This window comes from Balaenoptera borealis (assembly GCF_965194805.1).
Source record: "Balaenoptera borealis genome assembly, chromosome: 4".
In the NCBI taxonomy this organism is placed as follows: Eukaryota; Metazoa; Chordata; class Mammalia; order Artiodactyla; family Balaenopteridae; genus Balaenoptera; species Balaenoptera borealis.
Genome location: NC_138861.1, coordinates 128,407,486 through 128,426,064, shown reverse-complemented (window position 1 = coordinate 128,426,064; position 18,579 = coordinate 128,407,486). Strand labels below are relative to the sequence as shown.

The 18,579-nt window shown below is 42.3% G+C and overlaps 1 protein-coding gene across 2 annotated transcripts in view; it reads left to right on the top strand.

The window, feature by feature from the left end:
* The first annotated feature begins 733 nt into the window (after positions 1-733).
* SEC24D (SEC24 homolog D, COPII coat complex component) overlaps positions 734-18,579 on the top strand; it is a 111,170-nt gene continuing 93,324 nt past the window's right edge. Inside the window, exons 1-6 of one of the 2 annotated variants that reach the window (XM_082389616.1) lie at positions 734-946; positions 3,144-3,302; positions 11,300-11,429; positions 15,970-16,118; positions 17,695-17,964; positions 18,247-18,374. In XM_082389616.1, coding sequence (XP_082245742.1) covers positions 3,185-3,302; positions 11,300-11,429; positions 15,970-16,118; positions 17,695-17,964; positions 18,247-18,374 — 795 coding nt within the window. In that variant the 5' untranslated portion in view covers positions 734-946; positions 3,144-3,184. The remainder of the gene's footprint in view (positions 947-3,143; positions 3,303-11,299; positions 11,430-15,969; positions 16,119-17,694; positions 17,965-18,246; positions 18,375-18,579) is intronic. The other variant, XM_082389617.1, reaches the window with a different exon arrangement.

Here is an 18,579-nt window from a genome sequence, read left to right as displayed (position 1 = left end):
CCACATAGGTCGCCTTTCTTTCTCAGCTGTTTCTCACAGTACAGTGAGCTAAACGTTGGGTGCTTATACATGTAGCGATCCCTGTTTTGGGGTGGGATCAGTCATCCTACTTTACAGACAACGAATATGTAGACATTCGTTGAAGAAATACACAGAAATCTAGCAATTCTAGCTTCAGTGAAGACACGTCTTCCCATACTTTTCAGGTGGGACATCCTTTCCTCCCTTTTTGCGCCGCGCTGACAGCTGCCTTGGGAGTTCCTTCCTCTCTAGTGCATCGCACGAGTACGTCATCAAGTTGCCCGTGTACACGTGCCAGATTCGCCTTTAGACTGTAATCTCTTCGAGATCCAGGAAGCGTGTACCTTACGGTATCGGCAGTGCAGTACCTGAAATATCCTAGTTACTCAAGTAATATGTAATGAATGAACAGCCGAATCTGCAACCTGTTGAATGAAAGAATGAATGAACCCTCAATACAAACTCCCTCCTTCCTACGGGGCTCCACGGTGAAAATGTTGCTCTGATTCAGCAACAGCATTAAAATCTTTGACCTGTTGGAGGGAAAGGAACAGGCAAACAAGACGGACAGGAAGGGGCGACAGGACAAAAAAAAGGGAGGACGCGCGGCCAATACGCGTGCCGCGCTGGGTGGCGGGCGCCGCCTCAGGCCCCGCCCTGCCGGCGTTTTTGCGCGTGCGCCGGCTGGAGCGCAGCCGCTGGTCAGAGCCCGGGCGCCGGGGGCGCGCAGCCGGGAGAGTGTTTGACGTGGCAGTTCCCAGCCCAGCTGCAACTCCGCGAGCGAGACCAGCCTGTGGGGACACCGGCCCTAGGCGAGGCACGGCGGGAGCAGCGGCCGCCGCGGGAGCTGGGTCACCGGGGAAAACCGGCACTGGAAGCAGAGCGCAGGCTCTCGGAAGCCCGGCGTCGTGCGGGAGCCGACCAGGTAATGCCTCGCCCAGCCTAGCTGCGCTCCAGCGGGACTCCTCCCCAGGCACAGCTGGAGTGGGGTGCGGTGCCCGGACTGGGGTCGGGGGTGGGCAGAGGCTGGATGCTCACCTGTGGCAGGGCAGCGGAGGAGACCTCCTACTTTGCTCCTTTAGCCCCTTCGTGCAGTTTAATAATGGGGGTGGGGTGGGTGGGCGTGGGCATTTTTTACCCGCCCCATCTTTGTGTCTGGGGATATGCTGGAACTAACTCCCTGATTACGGCCCTCAGTAGCCACGGTGTTCCAGTGTCGCTGCCAGCGGTTTTCTTATCTCCGTATCAACTTAATTTCCCCTTCTTTGGAGGAAGGGAATGTTGGAAATTCTCATAGTAATATTAGCAGCTGTATCTTCAAGCTTCGGGACAGCCTGATAGTGAAATTGATTTGTCCAGATCCGAACTTGGCCCAGGGTGAGATTGCATCTTGGCTGGAATGGTCGAGTGACAGCGGACTGGGGGTTGTCCTGGGCTTGAAGCTCCCCAGATTTTGAACCTCGGTCTGCTCGTGCCAAGTGGCTTTCTGCCATGTTGCCTCTTGAAGCTGAGTCAGGTTTCTGTAACTTGGGGCTCCGTGTGAGGAAGTTTGACGTGGCAAACTGGATTGCGTGGGGAAGCAAATTCCTGCCAGGACCAGTTAAGAGGGACCCGACTGCTTCCTGCCCTTTGGAGTGAACATCCCTGCCTTTCTTTTCTGTCACTCAGCAACAGGCTGCTACGTAGGTGTGTTCCTGCTGACTTCCTAAATGCGCTTGGTTGGATGAGCTTGACCAAAGCTCAGGCTGCCACGTCTCTCTCTGCTAAGTGGGAGGAGGGAAAATACATTGTCAGTAACACAGTGGACCAGCAGGCCTATCTCTCCTTTCTTTAGATCTCCCTTTCCAAGGAGAAGAAAGTGATCTTATAATATTTTTACTTCGTTGCTTTAATTTTGGAGTCTTAGAGTTTAATATGAAAACGAAACCAAATGAAGAGTGCAGTTTCCTGAATATAGATTTCGGACCTTAGAAGGTTGCACTGAACTTTTAGCTTAAAAGGTAGCATCATAAAATAACAAAAGGAAGAATATTCCTATGCTGGGTGAAGAAACTGGAGAGAAATCGTAGAATCATTGTTTTATATCTGGAAAGGCTTTTGGAAGCTTTATTTTGTAAGAGGGTACTGATGCCCAGAGAGGTTCTTCAGCTTATTCCATGTCACACAGCTAAGTATTGGCAGCTTTGTAGTGTAAACCCACTTCTCTTGCCAGGATTCAGAGCTTTTTCTATTATAAATTCTTTTTTAAGAATAGTTCTATGAAATGTCTCTTATTTATGAAACTTGGAGAAAATGACAAATTTAAAACAAATTGATGTTTGGGTTCTGAGTAGAATCAAGATGGATCTGTTGTATTTGTGAGTTGTGTGTGTGTGTGTGTGTGTGTGTGTGTGCCTAAACACATATGCAATTGGACTTTTTTCCTTAGTTTCTTAAATATATGTGCATATGTTCTTAGAGGTATGATATTTAAATCAGAAAGAAAGTCTGTCATCTTTGACTGAGAAACCACTGACAACTCTCAAATAGTTGTAGGCTGCCACCTGGCTTCATCGATATATGACTCATAAAGTCAGTCCATTATCAACTTATCTTCTGCTGTATTTGTTGAACTTTTGATTTCTCTTTATCCTAACTGCCTGATTAAAATGACTAATTAGGATAGCACTAAACTGACACAAGTCAAAACATCTGATTGCAGACTACTGGCAGTTCTGCTGGTCAGTCAGTTGAATGACAAGGTGATTATTGCCAGTGACATGCTCTGTGCTGTAACGGGGCTGTGGAAACCAAAGGCACCAAAATAGTAGATAGGTTATGAGAGACTCTGTGAAACAGTTTAGTCTTACAATGAAAAAGTGGTTGGCAGCTGTTATTCAGGATTTCATGCCTGAGAATTTAACTAGGGCTATAGAAGTGAGTTGCTAAGTTCCACAGAGCTATGGTTAGAGCCTTTTTAGGGGGTAATGATATGATATATTGTGTGATATGAAGCTGTCTCATGCACCTGATAATTGTACCTTTCCTCAAACCATCGTAAACATTTATTAACAGTGTTTATATTTTTAATAACATGAAGCGACTCAAACCCTCTTGTTAACAATTTCTTTTATCTGTTGCAGGGTTCTTTTATAGAACTGTTCCTTGGAATGATATTTTTATAATGAGTCAACAAGGCTACGTGGCTACACCTCCTTATTCTCAGTCCCAGCCTGGAATAGGCCTTTCTCCACCGCATTATGGGCACTATGGGGACCCATCTCACACAGGTTCTCCACCAGGTAAAGTGCATTATTTTGACCCATATGTGATTATTGAATCTCAGCCGCAGAGACATAAGATGTTCTGAAAGAGCTTTGAAAGAGTTGAATGGTCATTATAGATGATGCAATGGCTTGAGATTATAGGATTATTTGGAAAAGCCTACCTCATTAGTTTGGTTATTGCATGGACCAGAACGAGTTGGTTTTTTAAATATAGATGAAAACAAAGACACTTGCTGAGTGTTTTGTTTTTACTGTTAGACTTGCTCTTGCTATTAATCAGTGGTGTGAGGTTATAGTAAACACTAAAAAACCCCACAAATTGTAATTTTGTGTGTGTGTGTATATATATATATATATATATATATATATATACACACACACACACACACTATATACTAAATATATGTATATTAAATATATACATATGTTGATATTGGAAAAATATCATTAGATTTGTATGCAAAAGATTACTCAGTGATGATAATAACAAGAAAAACATGGCCTTGCTTTGAAATCATCATTGAATAACATTGGTTGCCTTAAAATATGGTACCCAGCAGGGAATCTTGGCTTTGGAGCAGAGGTGGGAGAAAAAGGAGTAATGGAGTGGGATTGCCGTTGCTCTGATGGCAGGTGACACGATGAAGTCACCTCCTATTATCAAGGGGCTGCTCTGAGGGACCAAGTTTCAGCGTCAGAAGTGAGGCTAGTAACAGCTTGTTTCAGTTCTGATGATCCCAGATTCCCTAAAAATATCTGTGTAAGACAGTTCTTGGGACTTCTTCTGAGGAATTCAGTTCAAATCCCTGGTGGAAATGGGCTGTGTATAACTCAGTGAGTGCCTCTTGGGGCTCACTAGGACTGACTCAGGTATGTAGGATCCCGGCGTGTTGAGTAGCATGTATGGAGTGCAGAGTCAGCCGGGGGTGAGGAAAGCCTCTAGGGAGGCTTGGTGGTAGCAGCCACGCACAGTTTGCTGTAGAAGACGCTGTGAGACTGTGAATTTCCTGCGGGAAGTCACCCTGATGACTTAGTCTGCCCATAATTTTTAAAAACCTCCAGATGAGGCATCCTCCTCTTGTCCAGGACCAGTCCTCCCCATAACATTTCTAGGTCTGGATCCTGTAGGAACCGTTTAACCCATCTTTCTCTGGTTTCTTTCTGTCCGGTGGTTCATTCCCGCTCAGCATTTATATATAATGATAATTATAAGTTTCTCTTTTTTGCATGCTTTCCATGTATCAAAAAACTGGTCCTAAAAGATTTACGTGTATTATCTTCTTTAATCCTCATGCAGTGCTACTCAGGACATTATTAGCCCTATTTTGCAGCTAAGAAAACTGAATGTCTGGTATACAATGATTTATCCAAGGTCCCAGAGCTGGTGGTGTAGCCAAGATTCATGCCCCGGTCCCTCAAGAAAACAAACAACAGACTCCAATACACACCTAAGTATAACATTCAGTATTACTCACTTTTCCTACCTGTCTTCACAGCCGTCTTCTTAAACAAGTACTCACTTCACTCACTCACTCTCCATCCTTGCCTTGCAGCCCCTCCATGGCTCAGCGTGGTCTCCAGTCCACAGCTTGGGCCCCATCCACCCTTCCCCTTCTCCCACCGGGGTCATTGGTGGCCTCCTAGTACCAAATGCAGTAGACGCTCTCCTGTCCTCTTTTGAATTTGACACCGTTTACTGCTCTTGTTTGTACAAAACTCTTTTCTCCTTTGGTTTCAGTGACACTATCCTTTTGTTATTTTTCTTGGTGGGTTTCTGGACATCTTCTAAGGAGTTCCCACCCCTCTACATGACCCTTAAGCAGTGCTGTTTCTCCTTCTTTCTTCTATCTCCACCCCTCTTTTCCTCTCACTCTGTAGATTTTTTTCCCTTAACTGTATCGTTCCATATAAAGTACTAGTCTCTCAGATCTATTTCTCCAGTTCAGATGTCTCTCCTAAACTCCAAATCTGTATTTTCAATTGCCCACCTGTTTACATAGGTATATCAAACTCATCATGTCCAAAATAATTCAGTATTTTTTTTATAAAACCTATTTTTCTTCTGATATTCTGTATCTCACCCGGCAGCTATCATTCATTCAGCTACCCAAATTAGAAAGTTTCACTGTTTAAAAAAAATCTCTTCCTTTTACCTTCTCTAATCCAAATTCTTCTGGGGTAATCATAAATGTCTTTTCTACCTACTTCCTCCTTTCTATCCTGTTGTCACTATTCTTGTTCCAGCCATCCACCTCTCGCCTGGATTACTAACATGGTCTCTTAACCATTATCCCTCTCTCCAGTACTGCCTTTCTCCAAACATTCAGCCCTGTGCTGGAGGGACTCTTATAGCCTGCAGATCTAATTCTGACTTTCTTTTGCTTCAGACCTTTCCAGGACCACCAGAAAGCCAATCCATGCCTCTGTGTTCTTCCTCCCAGCAGGGCGTACCTCACACTCCCCCTTCAGACTCGGTTCACCTGTGGTGCTTGCAGGCATTTCTGACCACTATTTGTCCTCAAGCTTATTTGTAAATCCTCTTCTCCTGTGTTCTGTAACACCTGTGCAGCCTCACTACAATTTACCACACTGTGTATAATAGATGTGCCTGAGCAGAGAAGGTCTTCATTCAATGTATGTTCAATGAATGAGTGAATGACCAGCTGCTGCATTCATCAGCAAAACACTCAGGTGTTTACCAATAATAAAAAAAACTGTCTTTGTTGGATTAAATCCTTCGTGCTTTAATTTAAACCTCTTTCTCCTTATTCAATTCTCAGATGGATACCAGGCCATCAGACTCTGTATACATACCTTTCTGTAAATTATGGTGTCTTTGTTTAATGATTTAAGGCGGTCACTAAATTACCCTAGCCTCTATTTCTCTGTGCCGAATGACCTTAGATCTCTTAGTCTTTGGTCATCACGTGCCTTCTTTTCTAGCCTTTTGGTGATCCTTTTGTTTTGTTTTGTTTTTTTGTGACAGACACAGGCAACTTAGCTGTGGTTCCTTGAAATATCTATTTTACTGTAGATCTGGCCAGTGCTAAGTCTTGGTTTGAATTTCTTACATACCATATTGCCATTTGTGCCTATTGTGTAATGCTAGTGCTATATAATAACAAATATAACAGATTTATTGAGTGAGCAAAATACTTGTGGAGATACAACAGTGAATAAAATGGACCTAATCTCTGTCCTTACAGTACTTACTTGTCTGGCAGGACATGCATTAAGGAAATTGACAATGACAATGCGGGGGAAGCACCACCTTAAGGAGGTAGAGGTGGGCTGGAAGCACACAGTGGGTGCACCTAACCGAGGCTTACAGGTGAAGGGAATCTTCCTGGAAGGAAAGACCTGAAAGATGAGTGAGAGTTGGCCAGGTAGGGAGGCAGCTTGCTGGGGTTGGGGAGGTGCCACTTTGGAGGACCTGCAAGAGGTTTACCATGGCTGAGGGGTAGAGTGTGAGCAGTGAGAGGTGCCTGAAGTGGAAAGTGGGGCCACTAAGACTTTGTTTAGGCTTTATTCTAAGGGCCGTGGGGTGCCGCTGAAGCATTGTAAGCTGGGAAGGGCCACGATCCCGTGTATATTGTTGAGTTACACTCCACATTAGGAGGAGTGTGGAGAAGGAATCGGAGTGGGCACACTGCTTTCTGGAGCAAGGTTCCTTGCCCTCAGCGCTGTTGACATTTGGGGCCCGCTAGTTCTTTGCTGTGGGAGGCTGTGCTGTGCGTTGTAGGGCCCTTCGCAGCGTCTGTGGCTTCTGCCCATTATTAGTAGAGACCAATGCTCCCTCTCCTCCCCCACCCCCCGGCCCCAAGCCCTGCCAACCAGAAGTCCTAGACACTGCCTGTTGTCCCTTCAGGAGCAACGTCGCCCTTGGCTGAGGACCACTGGTCTGGAGGCTGAGGGGCAAGAACTGCTGATGTCCTGGAACTGGGGCTGGCGGCTCTGGGGGTGGTGAGGCTTCTGATAAATAGTGAGCTTATGTAGGTAGGTACAGCACCAGGCACAGTGCCTCAGGAACAATAGTCATTACAGTTCTGCCCATATCATAGGGAGTTTATCTTTGTTTATCTTAGATAAACTTTTTTTTTTTTTTTTTAACAAATGGTTTTTAAATTTGGTTTTAGTTTGTCAGATCCAGGGCCAAATCCAAGATATGCTTTTCTGTGATGTTGTTTTGGTCGGGGTTCTTTTGCCAATAACAGAAGCCAGTCTAGCAGAAAGAGATTTGTAAAAGGGTATCAGGAAGCTAAGAGAATATTAGAGAGTCAGAGAACCAGGCTTGGGACTCTGCGGTCCATAGAGTGCACACCCTGCATGGGGCTGTTCCGTCAGCAGCCACTGCCTGTCTAACCTGGAGCCACCATCTCTGGCCCCTGGCCAGGGTCTCCCGAAGGTGTGTGGCTTTGCTGAATTTAGAGCACATGGCAGCCCAGTTTATAAGGGAGTCTAGGAAATGGAGAGTCCATCTTTCCAGCTCAGGACCATACAGAAAGGCAAGCCAGAAAGGAATTGGAATTGGTATTGAGTAAGCTAGTCTATAAAATCTGTCACTGTATTAAAGACCAGTTTATGATTTTAGATATTTTTCTTTGAGCATAAGCATAGTTAGATCTTTCTCTTGGTATGGTTTTACTTTCCTATTAAAATTCTCATACTGCTCTATAAAGAACCTGATTTCTCTTTTATCTCTGATCACTTATGAAAATGCCAGTGATGTGGCCAGGCAAAGACTGTGACTTTGCAGATAACAGTGATACTGACTTCCCTTTGCCCTGAGTATAGAGTCCAAATGGCACCCAGGACTTTGCAGTCTGACCCCAACCAACCTGGACAACCTCTGCTCCAGCCACTTTCCCCACCATCTGTTCACACCGCACCTTTTGCCAGTCCCTGATCGCACCGTGCTCTCTCAGGTCTTCACTTGAGCTTTGTCTTCTGCCTGGAATCCCCTATCCTGTCTCTGTACTAAGACAACTCCTGCCTGTCCTTCAAGACTCAGCTCAAGTAGTCCTTCCTCTTTGAACTTTTCTTGATTCCCCTAGGAAGAGTTAGGTAGTCCCTCTGCATATTACAACACTCGTCACAGGGCACTGTAATTGTTTACATGGTTATCTCTTCCCTAAGAGCTCTTACTGTCTCAGAGGCACATTGAATGTATGTTGAACAAGAGTGAGTTTGAATCATTGCTATAGAGTTAATTTCCAAAAATAAAAGGGATTGACATGTACACACTACTATATTTAAAATAGATAACCAACAAGGACCTACTGTATAGCACAGGGAACTCTGCTCAGTATTACATAACAACCTAAATGGGAAAAGAATTTGAAAAAGAATAGATTCATGTATACATATAATTGAATCACTTTGCTGTACACCTGAAGCTAACACAACATTGTTAATCAACTGTACTCCAATATAAAATAAAAAGTTAAAAAAATAAAAATAAAAGGGAAAGAACATTTTAGTAAGGTTGGTGTATGACATTTCTGCTTGAGTAAGAACTGTTTTTTGTTTTGTTTTGTTTCGGTTTTGTTTTTAGAAACAATATGTGCATCTCATGTACACATGACATGAGTAACTCCGAGAACAGGTTTTTGATTTTCTAGACGTATATATGAGGGTTGTTGATGAAACTGCTGTTTACCTACTTATTTAAGAAACGAGAATATCTTTAGTTTCTTGTAGTGCATGTGATTATTTACTGCTTTAGTGCTAGTATTGTAGATTTTCTACTTTTGTCCAAAATAATGTTTTAAAAATGAAAATACAAGTGTGCATATAATTATGGTATATATGTCTTGTTAGAATATAAATACTTGAAAAAAAGAAAGCAAGGGATATGGCCAGGGAGAGAAACTAAGCTTTCTTGAGAGATTACCTTTATTTATCGGACATTGTTCTGAATGCTTTTATACCCATTGTCTGATTTAATTCTCAGAACAATCCACAGAGACAGGGGACATTTTTGCCATGGTACAGTGTTAAAAGCTTAGGTTTCGAAAGAACAACATATCTTGTCAGGGTCACAGGTGCTTAATGGTAGGGGAGGAATACAAACTCCAGTCTGTGTGACTGCAAGTCTCATGTTTTTCTAACTTTGCTGGATTTGGGGTTTAAACTTTATGTAAAAATAAGAATAATATTTGTTGTTTTTGTTCTTGGTACATGGACAATGGCTAAATATACTGTGACTGTAAAGTTAATATAAAATTTTTCTTAAGTTTGAGGAATCCTGTTTTAAGAAAAGAAACCTTTGTAATAGTTTCAACAATATTATTCATGAATACTGCCACCTCACTGGTTATATTTCATTCTGCATTACCCAAGCATCTGAGAGCATGCGCTCCAAAGTGTTGGCCAAAAAGTTCGTTCGGTTTTAATAAAAGACACATTTTTCGTTTCACCAAGAACTTTATTGAACAATGTATTCATTAACGTATTCATTAACCGAACGAACTTTTTGGCAAACCCAGTGTGACAATGTAAGAAATTCTTTCTGGGCTACTGCAAGGTCATCCAGTCACTTCCCTTACTATCTGAGTGAATAAACTTTCTAGAAGAAGATAAAAGAAGAAAGGAGATGTTGAGTATGAAATACCATCATGAGGTCAAATGGAGGAGTGCACAGAAGCCAGCCAGGAGGTCATTGGTGATGGTGCCAGACAGGAAAATCGGGTCAAAAGTAAATTGAATGGGAAAAAAAAAAAAAAAAGTAAATTGAATGGTAGAAAACAAACTTATGGTTACCAGGGGTTAAGGGAGGGAGGGATAAATTGGGAGATTGGGATTGACATATATTTGCTACTACATATAAAATAGATAACTAATAAGGACCTACTGTATAGCACAGGGAGCTCTACTCAATACTCTATAATGGCCTATATGGGAAAAGAATGTAAAAAAGAGTGGATATATGTATATATGTAACAGATGCAGTCTGCTGTACAGCAGAAACTAAGACAACATTGTAAACCAACTATACTCCAATAAAAATTAAAAAAAAAAAAAGTAAATCGAATGGCCTGGAGCAAAAACAAGCAGGATGGAAGTAGAGAGAGCAAATAGAAGAAATATACTTTTTCTCTTTTTTTTTTCCTTTTGAAAGACTGAAAGAGGCGTTGCAAGTAATCTAGTCTAAGCCTTTCCTTTTGCAGTGAGGGAAAACTGAGGTCCACAAAGATACACTTCTTGCCCAGAGCCATCCATCTGCTAGTAAGTGGCCGGATGGGGCGTCGAACTGCTCTAACCCAAGCTCAGTGATTTTTCTCCTGTGCCATGATTTCTCTAGAAGAAGGAGAGAAAAATGTCTGAGAACGGTTTTAAAGAGAAACCTTTAAAGATCTCTATTGGAGAAGAGCTGCTTATAAATTAAAACGCCGGCACCGCCAGGGGCATCTCTTCATCACGTGTGATTCTGTATTTTGTATGAGTGACCTGATGACTTGAGAAGTCCCTCAACTCGTTAGAATCCTGGAAAAATTATTAACTCTGAAGGCTGTGCTCTGGATTCGTTGGAGAAACAGATGCTATTCTCCATTCACGTTCCTCATGCTGTAACTCAAATAAAGGTGTTTTCAGAGGTCTTTTTCCCCCCATAATTAGAGTTAGGATGTTTTGTGATGCCTCGTACTGTTTTTTTTTTCCAGATTTGTATTCTGATATCCAATGGACATTTTTCACTGTTTATTCTAGCATTCTTTGTGCGATAGTGTGTTCCATCAAGGTGCCTCTCTACCAAATGCAAAGATTTATTTCTTCTCTTTTAGCTTCTGTTTAGTGTTAAAAGGATTTCTGCTCTCCTATCATTGTGATGGTCAAATAATGATGCCACAGCCTGGCATTGGTAAGTCTGTGATGGTTAAAGCAAGTGTGAAGGAGAACTTGTTCTAACCTGTTTTTCCTTCTCCCCCTCCTATTTTGCATTTTTAACCTAATATCTTTGTGTCCTCTCTCTTTGCACTTTCATACTCTTCTAAACTCATGTCCTTCCCTTGCAGGTATGATGAAGCCAGCAGGGCCTTTGGGGGCTGCTGCCCCCGGGGGGATGTTGCCTCAGGGCCATCTGCCTCCTGGACCCCATCAGTTTGGCCAGAATGGAGCTCATGCCCAAGGTCCTCCTCTTCAAAGGTGAGCGAGATTCCAGCCCTCATTTGTATAATCTACTAAAATTATCTTACAAGTCCCTTCTACTCTTGCATGTTGGTTGATTGAAACTTTGACCTCCTGATACTGCCCACATCCTCGAAAGGATCTACTGGAAAACTGCCAAGAAACAAAGCATTTAAAGAAGTTAGGCCAGTGGTAAAGCCTGTGGATTTGATGTGGAAGGCGCACGGATGCCAGTGAGGGACTCTTGAAAGGCAGGGTGATAGTGACAACACGGGGAATGAATCATCTGTGTTTATAAATTAAGGAAGGGAGAAGTTGGAGGCAGCCCTGGAGAAGCCGAGGTATGAGATGTGGGAGATGCTGGGGCCATGCAACCCCTCAGGACTGTGCCCGCATCACACCTTCCCTGCTGGAATCCCATTGCTGTTTGTCCTGTGAGGTGTTGCTGGTGAGAATCCCAGTGCCAAGCTGTACACAGTGTTTACGTTGGAATTTCTCCAAGGATCACCCAGAGGCTTCATTTCCCAGGTTCCTTTCTCAGGTTGTCAGGCTGCAAGGTTGGGGTTGGTGGAGGAGTAACCCCTCTGGAGGACTCTGGACCTTGCTGATGGTGAGGCCATTTCGTTACCCTTTGAAGGAGCCTGTAGTCCCTGCCAGTGGGAAAACTCCCTCTGGAATGTTTTAAATCATCAAGTTCATTCACTGACAGGGCATCTGTGAGGTTGACATTCCCTGGCTCTTGTCTGTTGTGATAACATTTGCCATTGACGTGGTAGCTCTGAGATGCAGAGTGAAGGTTGATGTAGGAGTCACTGGATGAGTGAGTCTGAGTAATTGGGTTTACATGGGATCGTGGTTTGAACAAGGAGCACGAAGTCAAAGGGCCTGACTCAGGACCTGCCCCTCCTGCCCCTAGCCTCAGTAGCGTGGTGGTGGGGCACGAGGGGAGGGCAGAAAGCCTGAACCAAGACGCTGCCTCTGGTTCAAGCAATTCACTAGCCTTGTGACGCTGGTGACGTTCCTGGGCCTCTAGACCGCATTTTCCTCACTTGTAAAATGAGGAAGTAGAATTCTCAGTGCAGAGTATAGAGGAGAAGATCTGGAGAAGTACATTGTTGTGAACTGCCAAGCAGGTCAGATTTTTTTTTTTTTAAAGAAATGCAAAAATTGAACAGCCACTTTGAAGTTAAGAAAAGATTTGAGTCACTGGTATTAGCCTAGATTGGATTGATCTTTTTGGTTATTTCTACTTGTTTCACTTGAATTAGGTTGCTTAGGAGTAGGTAAATCACAGATGTTGCCATCAGACCGATCTAAGCTGTGTGATTGTGAGCTCAGCACAGCGTCTGGCACAGTGACGAATAGAGGCTCTAGGCTCGGGCACGTTTGATACCCTTGGCTCAGGGAGTTCTGGCTGGATGAGTTACGCTGCCTGTATGTGCCTTGGTTTCCTCATCACAGTTGTAACAATAATGGTGTGGTGGTGAGGATTTTGATCACTAATCCATGCAGAAAACCTTGCACAGTGCACAGCGCCCATGAAAGACAATGCGTGTTAGCAGTTATCAGCACCATTTCCACTGGATATGGAAAGTCTGCGGTCTCTTGCTTGCCCTTCCTACTAGCTCAGTGTTGCTACCCACCACAGCTCAGTTTAGGGATCTGCCTTTATTGTGATTCCCAGGGAAGCACTGACAGATTTTGCCCCATCTCTTCCTCCTCCACTGTTCACTTGCCTCAACTTGAACTTGAATTACAAGCTGGAAATGGGATTTAAAGATGGAAAAGTCTAGTATTCAGGCTAAGCCTCCATAGTGAGGCTACCTAGCCTCATGGGACGTATTTCTGTGTGTACAGTTCAGTGCAAGCACAAAGGGCTCAGTGACTGTGCAGGTGAGTCACACCCGTCTGATAACAGGGGTTGTCAGAGAGCATAGATCCCATATGACCTGGCTATGGTTGTAGTACTTCAGGGAGTCATTTGTACTTAGAGGACCCATCATGGACCCATCATAGAAATCTTTTCATTTTTACCATGTCTAAACTGTCAAATAAAAACGTGATTAATTCAGAGTCATTATGTTGATTTAAATTTAAAAATTATAAGTTTTATTTTTAAATGTTGTTACTTCAAAGGTAATGTTTCCTAAAACTTAAAAATCATACCTAATCACTTGTCTTTTGATGTTGGCTAAGGCAGAATAAATGTCTTAAACTTGTAAGTGGTACTAAAGTTATCTACAAAGTGTTACTGCTGGGTGGGATTAATCTCCTAAATAAATTCTTTAACCTAAAGTTCCATTTTTTAATTATAGGGGGAAAAGTCAATTGTAAGTGTTCTATTTTGACCAAGAAATGGCAAATTGGGTGGGAAGGAAGGTTGGAAGGAGACTCGTCTTCCCAAATCGAAGCTATTATTAGGGTGAATCTAATAAGAAATTGGTTGCAATGGAAAAGGAGAAAACAAGAAAAATAAGAGAAATACATACTTGTTTTCTCTTCCATTTGTGTGTGTATGTGTAAAGCAATGACATGATTGGGCAGAGCTTTTGTTTTTCTCTAGTCTATGGGCTGAGTATTTAAAAATCTAGATTTTGTATCAGTCAAATCTTGAAAAATTTGGTACCTTATCTCCAGATTCTAACAAACTTCAGCATACAGCTCACTTCTTAAGCAATTTGTTGTAAACTTGAAAATGAAAAGTATTTGAGGTTGAGCAGGCCACAGACAACGGAGTCAACTCTCCAGAGGTTTAGGGTTAAACTGAGGCTAACTTTTCATGTTTTATTAATCCTCTGGTTATGATCCTTTATGGTTCTTTTTGGTTCTTTTTGATGGTGAATCTGCCCTCTTCTGACAGTCAATGAAACAGTTAATTAAAATATGTAATTGAATGTTTCTCAGCCCAGAAATATGTTAAATGAAGTAATCAATGAGAAATATTTAAATCTATATGATTTTTAATTCTAACCACATTATATTTACAGCAGGGAAAGGGATTGTTCCATTTTTATGGATTGAAAGCTGAAAGCTACAGGGAATTAAGTGGCTTGTCCATGCTCACACACCAGCTCTCCAGGGTAGGGTCAGGGGCCTGGATTCTCACCTAAGCTCTGACACCCACATGCTGTGTGGTCTTGGATAAACTAATTTAGTAAAGTAATGAAATTGAAAAATATTAAACCACTCTGTATGTTTAATATGTTTTGTTGATCTCTTTTTTCATATGTATGTCAGTTTTTTAAAATACTTTTTATTAAAAAATTATTTAATAAAAGTTACCCTTTAATACTATTTTATTTTTACTTTTAAGTTGATAATATTGCTTTAAAATCCAGATCTGTTTAAGACTTAGTTGATCAGAAAAAAAAATTTGTGAATTTCTGACGCCTAACTCCTAGGATATGTATCATGCAATGAGTGATGAATCGGTTTTTTCGAGTCAAAAAGTAATAGCTAATGGTGTACATTCTTTCATTCTGTATTTTAAATCTTTAACCTTTTGTTAAGTTAAAAAAAAATACTTGAGGGTGCTTGTCATAACTTCCATTTGAAACATTTCATCCTACCTGTACTATCTCTATAAAAAATGATTCACAGAATGTTATATTTTAAAAATATTGTTAACATCTGTGAAATATCTCTGAACATGTTTTGGGGAATTTTTTTCTCAAATGATTAAATAACACTACCTACCCCCTCCTCCCATTAACTGCTGGTTAGCCCAGGCCCTGTAACCATACTGCACACTACAGCCACTAATACATTCTTGTAGAGAATGTACATTCTGCCTGTGTGCAATTGTTTCATATATCTATGAAACCCCATGCATGAGTTTTAAGGAAAAGACAAAAAGCATCATTTCTTGAGAAAAGGAAATGACTTCTTTTTATGAAGCAGTGGATTTACAAAACATATCTTTAAGACAATTCTCAAAATCATTTCTAAGTGATCATAAAGATACAGTCACAAAGCATTTTAGTTTTCTTGACTTCTGGTCTATTGACCAATAGCCCTAGCATAGATTAGGCTGTGATGGACTCAGCTTCCCAAATTGATTTCCAAAACTTGTTCTTTGTTTATGTTCGAATTTTTTTTTTTTTTGGCTAGGTGTCTTGATAGGTGTAGCATGTGAGCATAGATATGGGATGATGCTACATGATTCGTTTTGAGCTCACATTGAGGTTAATTAAAGATTTAGTGTGTAACTGCTATATTTAAAATGGATAACCAGCAAGGACCTACTGTTTAGCACAGAGACCTCTGCTCAATGTTATGTGGCAACCTGGATGGGAGGTGAGTTTGGGGGAGAATAGATACATCTATATGTATGGCTGCGTCCCTTTGCTGTGCACCTGAAACTATCACAACATTATTAATCGGCTATACTCCAATATAAAATAAAGAGTTAAAAAATAAATAAAAGATTTAGTGTATAATATCAGTCATTTTCCTAGTGCCACTAGATGGGCTGATTTAATTTTACAAGTTACTGACATTTGTTGTATGTCATTTGCATATGAGACTGTATGACATTATCACCCCTTTTCTCTCTCAGATTTCCTGGCCCTCCACCTGGCAACAGTGCGGCCCCCTCCTATGCACCATACTCACCCTCTACACAATCGTCTTACCCAAGTCCGGTGTCCACTTCATCCGTCACCCAGCTGGGCACTCAGCTCAGTGCTATGCACGTCAACAGCTATGGTAACAATTTCATTATTCACGCTCATTGACTGTCTTGTCTCATGAGTATTTTTACTAAGAAAGGTTTTCTTCAAATTCAAAATAGACATGCCTCTGGCATACCGTATTGAAGCAGTATTTGGACATTTTCATGTAAATCATCTGTATTATGTATGGCAATAATTACTTTTTTCCAAATCATGCTGCCATTTATTTCAAGATAATTGAAGGACCCTCAGAATACCTTATGTTCAACACCAGATCAATAAAGAACAAAAAATGCTGACTTCACAAATAAACATTAGACCAGTGAAATTATTTTAAGAAATGTGAGGGTAGTTTAACCCTGTGTTTATTATGAGGCCCCCAAATCAAAAATGTAGTACTCTTTGTTTCACAGTGCTTTTTTTTGTTGTTGTTGTTTTTAATATAAATTTATTTATTTATTTATTTTGGCTGCGTTGGGTCTTTGTTGCTGCGCGCGGGCTTTCTCTGGTTGTGGCGAGCGGGGGCTACTCTTCGTTGCAGTGCGTGGGCTTCTCGTTGCAGTGGCTTTTCTTGTTGCAGAGCACGGGCTCTAGGTGCACGGGCTTCAGTAGTTGCAGCACGTGGGCTCAGTAGTTGTGGCTCGCGGGCTCTAGAGCGCAGGCTCAGTAGTTGTGGCACACGGGCTTAGTTGCTCCGTGGCACGTGGGATCTTCCCGGACCAGGGCTCGAACCCATGTCCCCTGCATTGGCAGGCGGATTCTTAACCACTGTGCCACCAGGGAAACGCCACAGTGCATTTTAATTCTGCATTTAGATCATGGGAAGAATGGAAGCTCAGATGCTGTGGGACAGAAAAGAGAACAATAGGAGAGAAAACAGTTACAGTACTGAGATTAACATCAATAGCAATGCTGTATAAGAGCCATAGAAATTTTCACTGGAACAACAGCATAGTCAGCCATTTATCTTGATGACAAATGTTTTCATTACTTAAAGTTAGTTTCTTAAAAGTATCAGTAAAAAACCCCCTCAGAGTATTTCTTTTTACTGGTTTCAAAATGGCTAAGTCTCCAAAGCAGCAGCAGTGCAGTTTCACATAATCAAAGAAAGGAAAAAATAATCTGGTTTTACGATTTCCAGTATGATTGGATAGAATTTTAGTGGCCCATCCCTTCTCCTTGGTTATTTCTACCTACTTCCAAAATCCATTTGATCAAGTCAAGCACAGGATGCAAATAATTTATTGACTTGAGTGAATAATGCTTGTCACGCAAAAAAAGTTTTTTTTCTGTATGATTTTCCTATATTCTGTACCAGATAAAATTCCTTAATTAATGCCATGTGTCATGAAAAGTGAATGCAACTGAGTTAAAATTTATCCTACTAATTTTCTATCATTATAAATGTTGCTCCACTTGTATACAATACTCCAAATAGCATTTGTGTCACTTTCTGAATGATGATTTCATCTTGTGGGGGAAAAAAATGTGACTTGAACGGGTGCCTTCTTGCTTTATTCTGAAAAAGAAGTGTCCCTGTTGTATACGTGGTAGAAGTTAAAGTGTTGAGAAGTGTGGCATTTAGGTGGGCTGGTCTTTTTCTGGCCTAGGTTCGGGCATGGCTCCCCCCAGCCAGGGCCCCCCTGGCCCTCCAGCAGCAGCAGCAGCATTCCAGGGTCCTCCACGGTCTTCGCAGCCATCCATCTTGCAGCCTGGATCTCAGGTTCTCCCACCACCACCCACTGCACTAAACGGCCCCGGTGCCTCACCCTTGCCTCCATCAACACACAGACAAGACGGGCCTGCTCCTCCGAACGCCCAGTACCAGCCCCCGCCTCCTCCAGGACAGACCCTGGGCCCTGGATATCCTCTGCAGCAGGGTAAGGTGGGCAGGGCTCAGAGGGAGGCCTTGGGTCCCCTGGGGGTGCCCTTAATTGGGAATCAGATTTGTTCCTATGTTACTAGGCATCTATCACTTACTGTTTTTGATTGGTGTGGCAAGTGCAAAGTAAAGGGGAACTGTAAATATTCACGTTTAACTCCCTGCCTTATTTAATATGAAAAATGCAAGGTGCTTGACTGAACAGTATAATATTGTCAGTGAGCCCTACGTCTGGGTTTGGGGATTATAATCATTTCTTTTTAAAATTTTTTCCAAGCAGCCAACTATGGCCCCCAGATGGCAGGTGCACAGCTCTCCTACCCAGGAGGCTTCCCCGGAGGTCCTGCACAGATGGCGGGTCCACCGCAGCCCCAGAAGAAGCTGGATCCTGACTCTATCCCCAGCCCAGTAAGTGCTCTTCTCACTCTCACAGTCCACCTAACAAAGAACCATTCTTCACTCATTGTTCTCAGAAACTCTGCAGTTTGTTAGCATTTATCCTGTCCTTTATTGTCAAAGCACAATACCCATCACATGGATAAGGCTTGCTTCCTTCTGTGTATGTATGGGGGTGGTGAGGGTGGGTTATGGCATACCAGAGGTCTCCATGAGA